The sequence below is a fragment of the Python bivittatus genome, unplaced genomic scaffold, assembly GCF_059951505.1.
Source record: "Python bivittatus isolate LINGU-HERP-01145 unplaced genomic scaffold, Pbiv_v1 ctg000410_np1212, whole genome shotgun sequence".
NCBI classification, from domain to species: domain Eukaryota; kingdom Metazoa; phylum Chordata; class Lepidosauria; order Squamata; family Pythonidae; genus Python; species Python bivittatus.
Genome location: NW_028277067.1, coordinates 16,317,939 through 16,332,850, shown reverse-complemented (window position 1 = coordinate 16,332,850; position 14,912 = coordinate 16,317,939). Strand labels below are relative to the sequence as shown.

Below are 14,912 nucleotides of genomic sequence, written 5' to 3'. Positions count from 1 at the left end.
ATCCTGACTATTAACTACTTCAGCACTTCTCATTTTGAAAAGACAGCATGAAGGACTATGTCTGGAAGTGGTAGTCACCTATTTTAACACTCGTGTATCTACTGATGTCTCCTTGAATAATGGAAATGAGTTGATGTATATCAGAGACCACTGGATGAAAAGGTTAGGTCCTGGTATGAGTACAGGATTTCCACACCACACTGTTTATGGTCTGACTTTTTCTCTATTTCAGAAAGGACACTCTTGTTAGTTTCTAAAGATTATTCTCTGCTTGCAATCTGAAGGAAGGAAAAGACTTTGATCACTAATTCTATACCAAGTTTATATCCAGAAGTATGTTTCAAGCAGCTACAACAATAAAACAAAATACATAAATATATAATCACAGCTAAACATGTCAGTAGGATGCAATATAAAAACAAAGCCACCTTTTGAACAATTATCAAGCACAGTGAATTATTTCTTCTTAGGATTATATAACACATTTAAGGTATTTGGAACTATGGAAACACACTGAAAATAGTGAAATAAATAATATGCAATGGATAAGAGACTGCAGACAAATTTCTACATCCTGGTAACAAAAGATGAAACGTTTAAAACAACTTTTAAAGTAAGCAGCCTCGTATATCAAATTTTAAGATTTACAATGAAACTTTGGCTACCTAACAAAGTGAACAGAAATTGAAAATTTCAGATGACTCATGCGAAGAATTCTCATTTTATTAAAGAGTCGTCTTAGGGCTCTGTGAACTTCTTTGTTTCTCAAAGTATAGATGAGGGGGTTGAACAAAGATGTCATGACTGTATAGAAAATGGAGAAGATTTTATTCAGGTGTCTGAGGGAGGGAGTATCTGGCAACACATAGACAATAATTAACATGCTATAAAAGAGGCAAACCACCAGGAGATGAGACGAGCAGGTTGAAAAGGCTTTTTGCCTTCCAGTGGTGGATTTGATTTTAACGATAGTGCCAATGATGCAAATATAAGAGGTGATGGTCAACAGAAATGGAACTATTATGAAAATAATAGCTTCACAAAAAGCAATGAGTTCAATGAGACTTGTGTCAGTGCAGGACAATTTCTCCAGTGGACGAAAGTCACAAAAGTAATCATCTATTACATTAGGCCCACAGAAGGATAACTGAGTGATAAAACCCACCAGAATGATATCAAATATGAAACTACTCACCCATGCCCCAGCCATAAGCTGGAAACAGAATTTCCTATTCATAATAGAAGCATAGTGCAAGGGTCTACAAATTGCCAAATAGCGATCATAAGACATTGCAGCCAAAATATATGTTTCTGTAGTTCCACAAAGGCACACAAAATGATATTGGACTAGGCATCCAGTCACAGTAATGGTTCTTTTACCAGTCAGCAAGTTGACCAACATTTTAGGTAGCAAGATACAGCTATAGCAAGCGTCCAGGAAAGACAAATTTGCCAGGAAGAAGTACATTGGTGTGTGAAGTTGCTGATCAGCCACAACTAGAAGAAAGATGAAGATGTTTCCAGTTATTGTCATCAGATAAATCACCAAGAAAAAGCAGAAAAGGAGAGGCTGCAGCTGAGGGGAATTCCCAAAACCAAGGAGGATAAATTCTCTGATGCTTGTCTGGTTTTGATTTTCTGAATCCAGAATTTCTTCCATGTATCAAATATCAATCAGATCTAGAATATACAACAAGAAGCAGGCACATTCAAAGGTAGGGTTATGTAATACTCTGTTCCTCAAAGTTTCTTGTTAATTTGTTAATAATATTTTGAGAATGTTGTTAGCTGATATTCACCATTATTTCATTCAAATAGCAACATGGCTGGGATTTTACAGCTAAAATTAGCACAATTACACTTTTGCCTCATCCCTATCCTGGAGAGCAATATGATTCAGGGGTTCAAACATTTCCATTTCTCTTCCCTTTCCCAGATAAATCTCTCTGGAACTCTAAAATGTGCTCAGGGTGAAATAAGTAATTCTACAACATTGGGATTCCTTTCCTCGAAAGCCACATGAACTTTTCTAGAAGTTTTGTTGTGATACATACTATATACCCAAGATAACTGGGGTTGTGTATATGGTTGTCCCCACACAACTCACAACCCATTCTACTTTTGTAGGAAATAGGTCTTGGATTCAACAAGAAGATAGCATTATTGACCAAGAGAAGCACCTAAAGAAAGATGAGACTGGACTCAATAATGACATCCGTAGGATATTGCAGAAGAGACGTGGAACAACAAACACACTGTAATTACGTTTATTTGAAAAATGAGAAGAGTGTGCAACATACTTACAGTATTTCATGTGGTATTAATAAAACAATCTTGTCTTTCCACCAATTCCATCTACCACAAAGCAAAACTAGACTCTAATACATAATTTTCTGTCTGTTTGAATAAAGAGATTAGAGGAGGGATTCATCCCGGCAGTCACCAGGAGTCAAGATTAACATGAAGGCACCAAAAAAAAACTAGTACTCATAGAACTATCTTCTATTCATTTTTCTATTGAGCTCTGGAAAAATCTGCACTGTATTACCTCACTGTCTGATGGTTCCCATAAGCAGTAATCAAACTTTGGATAGGAATGAAAATGAGAAACCGTTCTGTTACTATGTGAAGAACAAATGTTTTTCTTCAGCCATTCCTGAATTACGTTGTACAAATGACAGCAATCCAGAAGATGAATGCATACTAAATCTTAAAAAGGTCACCTGTGGCACAAAGAAATCTATTTTTCAAGCATCCAGAAGTTTATCTTCTCCAAAGGACACTGCCATATATTTTCACCAGATTATCCCACAAGAATAAGGGTCCCAACAAGTTGAATTCATCTTCCCTGTACTGCTTTACACATTACATGAATGCATGTTATGTTTTAACAGTGGCTGGGCTCACACATAGGATAAATAATGAAACATTGTTTAAAAGCCACGAAGGCTGATTTCGCAGATCAGGCTGAAATAAAATGAAAGCATAATATGGCTCAGTACAAACTGCTAAGCTATCTAAACTTTAAGGGAAAAGAATGCCGTGAAAGAGTGCATCAATCTTCTTTAATGCATAATTGTCTCTGGAATTGGAATTTCCTTGCACTTTGTTAATAGCAGATTGTCCAAAGATTCAGTATTGTTTGTGTCTACATCACTGCTGGAGGATTTGTTCTCTGGGCAAACAGGAGCTGTTTCTGCTATAAGACAGAAGTGTTTCTAAGTATATATAATTAATTAATCCCTGGAGATTTGTCACTGATTTTCTGTTTTTCTGATGCAACTCAGCTATGCACCGAAAAGGAGATTCCCACGTAAATTCTTCTTTGGCATTGCTGTGTCATTTAGAGCTTCCTGATTCTGAAGATTGATTGACCCATTTGAAATCTTTTTCAGGCAGGTCGTCCTGACAGTACATAGGGTCACTTTCATCCACAATAATAAGACCCATACTTTCTACCATCATCATGTTGCAAAAGTCTCTTGTTCATTAGCTGTCCTGTGCTATGGGAAAGGCGTGGACCATCAATCTTGCATTTATTTTCTTCAATTAGATTACATACTGCCCACAGAGACTATATTGTTGTGTGCTATCAGGCTATGACTGTTAGGTAGTAGAATTTTGAAAAAATTGTTTATTTCTCTCTCTAAATTCTCTTAGGTCTCTCTTTGAGCTTACTTAATTTTTTGGTAGATCACTTTTTTTTAATTTCTCCTTGGAATCTTCACTGAAACTCGGAATCATTCATCTGCTATAGTGCATAATGATTGGACTCTTAGCAATGGAACCATATTCTTGTCTAAGCGTTATCATCTCATCCTGCCTAAATTATCACATTTATCTCATCTTTAGGTTAATCTCTGTGAATCTTTCAATATGGAGTTTTGGGAAAGCCTAAAGATATTTTTCACCCTGGAAAAAAAAAAAAGCCAAATCTCTTCCTCTTTGACTTGTTGGAAGAAAGCGAAATAAATTGACAGTTCAATGTTTCTTGATAACTTGTAATAAGACAATGTTTTTCAGCATTCTGGAGGCACAGGGAAGACAGAGTAACAAGTAGTTCCTACTCATTCACAATGGGGACACTGAAAGGGATCGTTAGTTTGACATGGCACAGCCCTATTCTTATAAAACCTTCTTTGCTGAGAGTAAATTCCATTGGACGAGACTTCATTTTAATGGAAACACATGGGGTTATACTACAAATGGCATCTATTTAAAATAAATGCATTGCGAGGGAGACAAATATTCATTTCTGGTAATTTCTGGTATAATCTAGCCACATCCGCCTGGCTTGTGACAATGGGTTGTTGATTCTCACACTTGTTACAGCTAAGTCTGTGCTCTGAGCTTTTTGGACAGTTTCTCAGGCAGACTGCAGGAAAAATGTATGCTTATACATTAGCTCTCATTCCATGGAAATACTGGGACTTAAGGACCTAATGAAGAATTTAGCTTTTATTGATTTCTTTTTAGTACAATTTGATGTGCATAACTGTGGCTTGTGGATGCAAGTTCTCCTAAATTTTGAAATTACAGCTATCAGCATTCAGATATGGCAACTTCATTCTAAGTACAAATGGGACCAGGCACATTAGGATTGTGACTAATCCCTCTCAATTGGTAATAGTCAGTTAATTCTTTAAATTCTTTAATTTTGTATCATATCAGCAGTAAGAGTGGGAGGCAGGAGTTAACTAAAGGAGAAAAGAAAGTTTAAACATTTATATTTTCACTATTCACAGAAAAAGAGGTATATAAAGCTACTGTTCTTAATCTTTGATTCTGTAATTAAATCAAACAGGACAGGTTTTTTTATTCATTTATTTTTGCTTTTTACTATCAAGAAATGCCATTAATACAGAAAGGCATTTGTTAAATAGAATATTGATCAGTTTTATTACAAAACTACTGCAGGACTCAAAATTTTCATTTTTTTTTAAATGAAACTATATTATATAGAACTGATTCCTGAAATTTTAATATTCAGGTGGTGAGAAAGCCCAAATTTCTTTGAAATTTTACTGGTTCATAAAGTTCATGGCACTATGAAATTTGAGATCCTTCCTTACTGATGATGGTGTGAATTGGAATGGTTTTTTATCTTTGTTGAAGATTAAATGCAGATTTCTTCTTTTTTTCATCTTTTTTTAAGATTTGTTGGTATATCTGGGTTATTTACAACTTCCATATTTCTCATATTTCTTTTCTGTTCATTTCACTCTTTCCTTTTTCTTTTCTTTCTTCCTTTTTTACTTTTTCTTTCTTCCTTTTTACTTTCTTATACTTTCTCTCTTTGAGTTTAGCTTGTATTGGTTGTTATTACTATAATTCAAATCTTCAATTATATGTATCTATGTATGTATGTGGGTGGGTAGGTGGGTGGATGGGCGGGGGTGATAAAGATTTTTTTTTCAAATAGATGGAACTGCAGCAGGAAGTGGGGCAGAACCACCTCAAAAATGTGGGGAGAAGAGGACTGTGAATGAAGCAAAATTATTAAATCTTATCCCCACCATGATCCATTCTGATTTCTCAGTGAATACTGCTAAACAGAATATCAGCCTATTATTGACACCAATTTTTTTATTTCCCCAATTAAACTTTGGCTATCTAAATAAGTGAAGAGAAATGCCAAGAATTATATTTTTATTAAAAAGTCGTGCTAGGGCTTTGTGAACCTCTTTGTTTCTCAAAGTATAGATAAGGGGGTTGAACAAAGGTGTCATCATTGTATAGAAAATGGAGAAGATTTTATTGAATTGTCTCAAGGAAGGGATATCTGGCAAAGTATAGACAATGATTAATGTGCCATAAAAGAGGCAAACCACCATGAGATGAGAGGAGCAGGTTGAGAAGGCTTTTTGCCTTCCAATGGTGGACTGGATTTTGATGATGGTAGCAATGATGCAAATATAAGAAATGAGGCTCAAAAGAAATGGAACAACTACAAAAATAATGGATATGCAAAAAGAGAAAAGTTCAGTGAGACTGGTATCTGTACAGGACAGTTTCTCTAGTGGACGAAAGTCACAAAAGTAATGGTCTATGACATTAGGCCCACAAAAGGATAATTGAGTCATGAGAGCTACAAAAATGGCATTAAATGTTAAACTGCTTACCCATGCCCCTACCATAAGTTGGAAACAGAATTTCCTATTCATAATAGAAGCATAGTGCAAAGGTCTACAAATTGCCAGAAAGCGGTCATAAGACATTGCAGTCAAAATATATGTTTCTGTAGTCCCACAAAGACAGAAAAAATGATATTGGGCTAGGCACCCAATCACAGTAATAGTTTTCTCACCAGTCAGCAGATTGGCCAACATTTTAGGTAGCAAGTTACAACTATAGCAAGTGTCCAGGAAAGACAAATTTGCCAGGAAGAAGTACATTGGGCTATGAAGGTATCGATCAGCTACAACTATGATAAAGATGAGGAGGTTTCCGGTTACTGTCATCAGATATATCACCAAGAAGAACCAGAAAAGGAGAGGCTGTAGCTGAGGGAGATTCCCAAAACCCAGAAGGATGAATTCTCTGATCCTCGTCTGGTTTCCTTTTTCTGAATCCAAAATTTCTTCCATTCATCAAATATCAATCATTTCTAGAATACAGACCAAGAAGCAGACAGGTTCAAAGGCCAATAAATGAAATACCTCTTTTCCTATCAGTTTCTTGAAAATTTGAAAATATCCTGAGAACATTGGTAGCTCTTACTGACCATAAGTTCACTGAGATAGCAGGATAGCTGGGATTTTATGTTTAAAAGTAGCAAAACTATTTTGTTTGTGCCTACTTTGGAAAGCAGTATAGTTCAGGGCATCAAGCATTTCCATTTCCTTTCCCCCTACCAAACTTACATTCTATCTGTCCTCTGCAGATTTGTAAACTGTGGTCAATGTGACATAAGTAATTCCAAAACGTTGGATCACTTTTCTGGAAACCAGCGTGAAGCTCTCAATAACATCAGTTAGAAGATATGTTAGATATGTACAAACTGGCTGCAGTATATCGAGTTACACACCCCAGAACCCTTTCTAATTTTTGGAATACATTGGTCTTGGAATCCCCAAAAAGATAACATTTATTTACCGAGGGAAGCACCTGAGGAAAGATGACACTGGAACTAAAATTAACATGGAACTAGGACATTCTGCAAGTGACGTGGAATGTTTAACACATTGTCATTATACCTGTTTGAAAATGAGAACAGAGTTACATAGTTACTCTTTATAACAAATTAGGAAAGCTTGCAAATAAATCAGCCAAGTGACTTTTATGTTACCAAAGGCTAATACATAATTTTCTAAACTTTTCAATAATAAGTTTGTTAGTATTCACAGGCCTATATTTTATTAATTAGTCAAGTGCTTCTCTGTGGTGTAAAAAAAGAAATGTTTTTCTTGGGGCATTCCGGAATCAACTTCTACCTAAGATATTATCCAGGAAGAGGAAACTGCAAAGTAAAACTTATTACAAAGCCATCAGTGATAGAAAAAAGTATTCCTTGGCAAGCATCTAGGAGGTTATCTTCCCTGAATGACATCACCATATAGTTTCACAAAATCAGCCCAAGAGAAAAAGAGTCCAAACCTTTGAATTCATCTTCCCTGGGCTGGGTTTACACATTGCATGAATGCATGGTAACATGTTGAAGAAATTGCAGTGCCTTGGTTACAGACCAGAAAAACTGTCTTCCTAGATGAAGCTGAAATAAAAGGAATCCACATTATGGCTTAGTATGAACTATAAAGCCATCTGATTTTGAACAGAAAAGAAGGCCATGAAAGAGGGCATTATCCTTCTTCAACATATAATTGTGGATGAAATAGGATTTTTTTCAGCAATATTTTATTGGCAGGTTGTCCAAGGATTCAGTATTGTTTTTTCTCCACATCACTACTGGAGAACCTGTTCTCTGGGCAAGCTAGAGCTTTTTCTACTGTAAGTGCTTTAAAGTATTTAAAGTTAATTAATCTTGGGAGATTTGTTGCTGATTTTCTTGTTTTCTCATGCAACTCAATTAGACACATAAAAGGAAATTCCCACATTCATTCTTCTTCCTTGGGATTGCTGTTTTATTTAGAGTTCACTGATTCTGAGGATTGGTAAACTCATTTGAAATATTTTTCAGAGAATGCATCCTGCAAAGTCACGTTCATGCACAGATAATAAAGCTCATCTACACTTTCTTCTTGAAAGTTTTACATGTTGAAAAATTGGCTTGTACATTAGTCACCTTCACCGATAGACAATTAAAAACCACAGGTCTTCCATTTACTTCCCTTGGTGGGTGGGTAGGCTACCCTCAGAAACCAGGCTATGAATATTAGGTAGTAACATGTGAGGAAGTATTGATCATTTTCTTTTCTTATATTTCTCTTTGAATTTCCTTATTTTTTCTCTTGACATTTTCTACAGATCATTTTTTTTTTTTTAATTTCCCCCAGATTCTTCACTGAAATTTGGAATCATCAATCCTTTCTAGTGAAACATAATGACTGGGGAGTGGATCTTTAACAATAGATTCTATGACCTTGTCCGAAGTTGATTTATCCCATCTTCAGGTTAATCTCTATGAAACTTGAAACATGTACAGTAGTTCTATGAAAGGCTAGTCTGAAGACAAGAGCAAGATCATAGATGGCTCTGGACTCCAGCTGGTGCTGCTGAATATTAGGTCAGCTTCTAATAAGAATCACCTCATCCAGGTTGGCATGTATTACCAAGACCCGTCTGGACAAAGAAGGTGGAGTGCCCTTCTCTGAAATGTGCCCAGAGGGGTTTCAGGTTAGACATCAACCACAACTCCACTGTTGGGGAGGTAATGTTGCTCTTGCCTATTAGGAGATTCTGAAGGTTGTCAGGGGTGCTGTCCTGCAGATAGCCAGGTGTGAGACCTTACTGGTGAGGGTAGGCCTTAAGAATCAGTTGGAAGTCCTGCTGCTGTACCAGCCTCCATGCTGTTTTGAAGCCTCCCTGCCCACTCTGTTCAAGGCCGTCTCCAGGCTGGTGGTAGAGACCCCAGACTTGGTTCTGGGGGACTTCAATCTGCCACCCTTGAGGGTAGACTCAAAGGCAGTGCAGGGGTTCATGGCCACCATGACAATCATGGATCTGACCCAGCTTATCTTGGTCCCGACCCACAGAGAGGGTCACACACTGTTTCAGGGTAGTAGCTATGTGATCTGGAGTTGGGGTATGTTTCCATCTGTCCCTTGTCACAGGCAAATCACTATCTGGTAGGCCTGGATTTTACCAAAGTGCTCTCCTCCATTTGCAGGGAGGCAGGATCCATTTGATTGGCCTGCCCCAGACATCTAATGGTCCCTACTGGGTTTCAGAAGGATCTTGGGGTTTTCCCTGGAGTTTGTTACACACTTTGACTAAGGCCTCTGTTGCTGCCTGGCATGAGACTACAGGAGCAGCTTTAAATTGGATCAGGGTCACTGCTGGGATACAAGACATCCTTGTGCAGAATTCCACTTAGCCCCCTGCAGAAAAAAAATTTAGTCGATGTTACAATCATTCTATGCACTCACCTTGCCCCACTCCAAGACTGGTGCCCACACCTATAGTTTCAAGTGAATCATGCTTTCTTTTTATTTGCAACTCCCCCCATGTGCCATCCTTGTATGACACAAAATTTGGACACCAGATTGTGGCAGCCCTGCGTCCTGTAGCCTAAGCTGATTCCACACTGCATGTGGCTGTTTCTTAAGCCAAGTTCAGAACTCCCAGTCTGGATTCCAATGAGCTGGCAATAGAGATGGGCTGCTGTTTAGTTTAATGTTGATGTGATTCAACATGCCCCTATTTCTTGCTTTTCCCATCCATGCAGGAAAGGCAAACATGGCCAATTTGTTCTTATATGGATCGATCCACCAATGTCTGCCTTTTCCTTTTAGGGAACTCAAATGCCATAATTGTGAAAGAAGTTAGGAATAGCTTGTCCCTCCATTTCCTACATTCTTCTATTGGCTCATGTATCCATGCAACAAAAAAGTACTGGTACTTCAGTTTCATAAAATGAAAGTGTCAGTGTTTTTATTCTCAAGCCCCTTCATCTGACCTCTTAAATTTCACAAAGAATCTTTATTGCTAGTTGGGGAAATAGACCATAAACGTGAAAGCCGATAGCAAACCCATTAGAGCAGGTTATTCTGAGCCTCTTTCTTCTCACACATTCCACCCTGCAGGTCTAAGTAATCTCATCTCCAACTACCCTGTCTCCTCATCGTGGTTCCCATTTCACCACATGTACATTGTAAGGATATTGAAAAATAAGAATAAAGGAAAGGGAAAGGGAAAGGGAAATGGAAAGGTTTCTTCTCTTCCATTTGCCTTTTCCTCCTGGGCAGGGAAATTGGAAAGCAAGGGGAACGTACTTGAGCAGCCTGAGCAGAAACCAGGTGCCCACTGGGATATTTAGGAGTGAATGGAGTCTGAAATTCTAGGGCTGAAGATATTTCATTTAACCCAATAGGCCATCAGGAATGAAATGCAAGATTATTTTTTTCTCTAAAAAAAAAAAAAGCGAACAAAACATAGCCAAGGTCTGGGGTAATTGTCAGTGTCAATGGTGATATTCGTAAGGATGCAAAATATCATTCTTAAGATTACCATGTTTGTCTAGATGCTTCCCCCCCCCCCCATCCCATACTTCCACTTGGTAAAATATAGAGTGGTATATCAACTCAGGCAATGAACTTAGTATTAGAATCAATACACAGTGATTAATCAAGGAAGTAACCAGAAGAAAAATGTTCCTGGATTTTATGAAAAGGACATATACCAAAGATTGCAGTGACTGTGGTTAATAACTGGGAGTATCGCCCATGTATTTGCTTAATACCAGTTTGAGAATGTCAACTTCATTGGTGGATCATTTCTGATCTTCATCATAAGAAATCACTGCTTCTGACAATGAATCTCTTAGCAATTCTAGGGACTACCGATACTTAACTCATTCTCTCCCACTTAAGGAAAATATAACTTTGTTCCCTCTCTCAGTTTAACCCTCTCTCTGTACCTGGGTATGAGGAAACTGCAAATTTGTGCATGATGACACAGGGATTTTAGAGTGGTGGATAGAAAGATTTGATCCTGTGTATTGAAGAAGCGTGGCTGCACAAAAAGCTCTCTGAAAAGTTGAGGGACAAAAAGGATAAGTATAAAAATGGAAAGAGGCATGTAAGTACAGCAGAATACCAGCAAATAGCCCGAATCTGCAAGGACAGAGTCAAGAAGTCTAAGGCTCAGATTGAGATAAGACTTGCAACATATGCAAAAAATGAGAGGTTGTAACAAAATTGATCAGATCCAGCTGGTCAAAGTCCATACTCTTGAAGGAATGTGGCCACTGCAGGAATGTGGGCATGTCAAACATCTCAGAAGGGACCCTTACTAGTTTCGAGGGCTGTAAAGGCAACAGGAGACAAATGTACTTTCAGACTTGCAAGGTTCTGTTAATGTAAGCTTACAATAAAGCAGAATTAGTTCATCTGAGTGTGCTTCCTGTCTAGCCTACCGTGCAAGGCTGACAGTGTATTTGTGTGTATGCCTGTGTGTATAGGGCAAAGATCCCTAGAGCATAACTGCTCTCTGTTTTCCCCCTCCCAAGACTGGGAAAGGGATAAAAGATAGAAGAGGAATTTTTAGAAAGTAACGTACTATGATGATTACAACTATCAGAAACATGACAAGCAAAACAGCTTACTGAAATATCTACATGATGATGGAAGGTCATCAAAGACAGGGCAAATTGAAGTAGAGACAGTGATTCATCCCCATTTGGGAGAATCTACAGAACTCCCATCTTCTGTTCCTTCAAAATTAAAGATCTTCCACTCTAAATTTGCAGCAAATTTGCAGTGTTAAGCTTAATGGTGTTATATTGTGTTTTAAACCTTGGAAAGAGTAATGAAAAGATACAAAACAAACTGTATACATCACCTCCATCAATCAAGTACTGTCACTACATCACCAATCGCAGCCCTGCAATCCCCAAGGAAGAGACCAAAAAGTCATACATGAATTAGTAGCTCTGAGTGCAAAAAAAGAACTGTTTCGATAGTCTCTTTATCTACTTAGATGAAAAGAATCATTTCAAATAACTTCTTCCAAAAGTTATCAATTTATTATGAAGCCGTCTTAAGGCTTTGTGAACATCTTTATTTCTTAAAGTGTAGATGATGGGATTGGCTAAAGGAGTCAAGACTGTATAAAACATGGATAAAATTTTGTTAAAGTGCCTTAGAGTGGGGATGTCTGGAAACATGTAGACAATGATTAATGTGCCATAAAAAAGACAAACCACCATGAGATGAGAGGAACAGTTTGAAAAAGCTTTTCTCCTTCCAATGCTGGATTTGATTTTTTTGATGGCGGTGATGATAAATATATAAGATGTGAATATTAGAATAAATGGTATGGCAATATTAATGAGGGCTGAGAAGATACTAACAAGTTTGAGTGAGCTTGTGTCACTACAGGAGAGCTTTGTCAGTGGAATGAAGTCACAAAAGTAATGGTCAATGACATTCGGTCCACAAAAGGTGTGCTGAGTGATCAGGAGTACTATGGTGCTATTAACTATTAGCCCATTCAGCCATGCTCCACCCATAAGTTGGAAACACAGCTTCTTACTCATAATAGAAGTATAAAGAAAAGGTCTGCATATGGCCAGATAGCGATCATAAGACATTGTTGCAAGGAGACAAGTTTCTACTGCTGCAAAGAAACCAAAGAAAAAATATTGGACTAGACACTGACTCACAGTAATAGTTCTGTCTCCAGTTAACCAATTCATCAACATTTTTGGCAAGATACATGAAGAATAGCAGGTCTCCAGGCAGGACAAATTCCCAAGGAAAAAGTACATGGGGGTGTGAAGGTGTGGGTCAGCTACAACTAGCATAACGATGAGGAGGTTCCCAGTTACTGTTGCAAGATAAATTACCAGGAAAAGCAAAAAAAGCAGAGGCTGCAGCTCCGTAGCATTCCCCAAACCCAAGAGGATGAATTCTGTGATACCTGACTGGTTTCCTGTCTCTGCATCCAGCATTATGTTTAGCTCACTGCATCTCATTCAGCTTGTAGCTTGGGTGAAATAAAGGACATCATCCACAATCAGCCATAGAGCTCTCCACGTCCCTATCAGGTTCTTCTTCTTAACTGATGAATGAAATCAAAGCAATGATTGACATCAGGAAACACCTTGTGCTCCAGTGTTCACCCATCTTTTCCTCTGAGTATCAGAAGACCTGAAAAATGGGCAAATACAAGAAATAGACTAACAGTGAGTTGGTACTGATTTTGAACACTTCCCACAATCCCAAAAACAAAGCATAGCCAAGGTCCAGGGTTATTGTCAGTGTCAATGGTGATATTCGTAAGGATGCAAAATAACATTCTTAAGATTACCATATGTTTGTCTGGATACTTCCTCATCCATACTTCCACTTGGTATTCCTCATGCAATCTTCCACTTGGTAAAATACAGAATTGTATATCAGCCCAGGAAATGAATTTGATATTACAATCAAATTTACAATGATTAATCAAGGAAGTAACCAAAGGAAAATCGATCCTGGATTTTATGGAAAAAGGCTCCCCAGGACTTTGATCTCACTAAAGTAATGACACTGTTATCGTACATAACCCAAAAATTAAACAGAAAGAACATTTGACACAGTTGCATTTGATTTCAAATGAAGAATAAGTAATCATAGTAACATATGGCAGTCCTGCCCTGGTTTCTGCTCTTTACCTAGAGAAGCATATTGCTCAGTATTGAAGGTTGCAAAGATTGTGATTAATGCCTGGGAGTATCACCCATGCATTTGCTTAATCCCAATTTGAGAATATCAACTTCATTGGTGGATCATTTCTGACCATCACCGTAAGAAATCACCTGCTGCTGATGAATCTCGTAGCAATTCTGGTGCACTACATCATTCTCTCCCATTCAAGGGAAACTCTAGCTTCATTCCATCTCTCAGTTTAAAAAGGCCACATATAATTAGAAAAGTACTATATCTTAAACTATTCAGAGGGGGATGTGGATTCCCTAACACAATGCTGCACTTCATAATTTTTCTATTAGATTCAAAGATCCATTTAAAATATGGATAGATTCCAACAAAATGGATAGCCATACAACTTTATCAAAAAGTGCCTGACCACTCAACAACACAACCAACACAAGCTATTTAAAGGGATCACATTGCCATACATCAGAAATGTCTCAGAAACCACCAACAGACTATTAACCCTACATACCCTAAAACCCTACATACTATTCAAAAGAGACAAAAGACCAGAAGATCGCTTCACCAGCAATCATCACCCAGATAAGCAAAGGTTACCACCAGCACACAATCAAACAGCAAACATATGCTAATCAAGGAACTACCAGAGGAGAAAAACAAAACCCCCACCCCCACGGCACTGGCAAGGCATGCCACAATACATAAATAGACAGCAAACCCCATCCCATTCTAGCACTGAAGATGTTACCTAGCCAGGTAATGAAACGTTTCCAAGAAAACAACCAAGCTCATAGAACCCCAAGGATTGCACAGTTCATCCCTGAGCTACACATATTCGCCTCTATTGGTTTCTTCCCTCTGTCAGTTTAAAAAGGCCACATATAATTAGAAGAGTACTATATCTTAAAATCTTCAAATGGGGATGGGGATTCCCTAACACAATGATATACTTCATAATTATTCTATTAGATTGAATGATAAATTAAAAATATGGATAGATGTTGAAGAATCCCATCTATGTATCCAAGATCTGCATGTAATCTTGTTCAGTAAGAAAACTGTTTTATACTGGCTGGAAGAAATTATGCATAATCCTTTCTTGGAGTTTACACTGGAATGTGTTGAAAGTGGCACCCA

At 37.8% G+C, this 14,912-nt stretch overlaps 3 protein-coding genes across 3 annotated transcripts; all 3 read right to left on the bottom strand.

Annotated features, from left to right (window-relative positions):
* Nucleotides 1-661: 661 nt before the first annotated feature.
* On the bottom strand, nt 662-1,660 carry LOC107326490 (olfactory receptor 6B1-like). Its single transcript, XM_015890469.2, has one exon. The coding sequence runs from the start codon at nt 1,658-1,660 to the stop codon at nt 662-664; it is 999 nt and encodes a 332-aa protein (XP_015745955.2).
* Nucleotides 1,661-5,609: 3,949 nt separating this feature from the next.
* LOC103054615 (olfactory receptor 10A7-like) lies at nt 5,610-6,587 on the bottom strand. The gene has a single exon (XM_007441374.4). It carries the CDS (start codon nt 6,585-6,587, stop codon nt 5,610-5,612), a length of 978 nt encoding a protein of 325 aa, XP_007441436.4.
* A 5,519-nt stretch (nt 6,588-12,106) lies between these two features.
* On the bottom strand, nt 12,107-13,069 carry LOC148215484 (olfactory receptor 1M1-like). Its single transcript, XM_088143304.1, has one exon. The coding sequence runs from the start codon at nt 13,067-13,069 to the stop codon at nt 12,107-12,109; it is 963 nt and encodes a 320-aa protein (XP_087999430.1).
* Nucleotides 13,070-14,912: the final 1,843 nt, after the last annotated feature.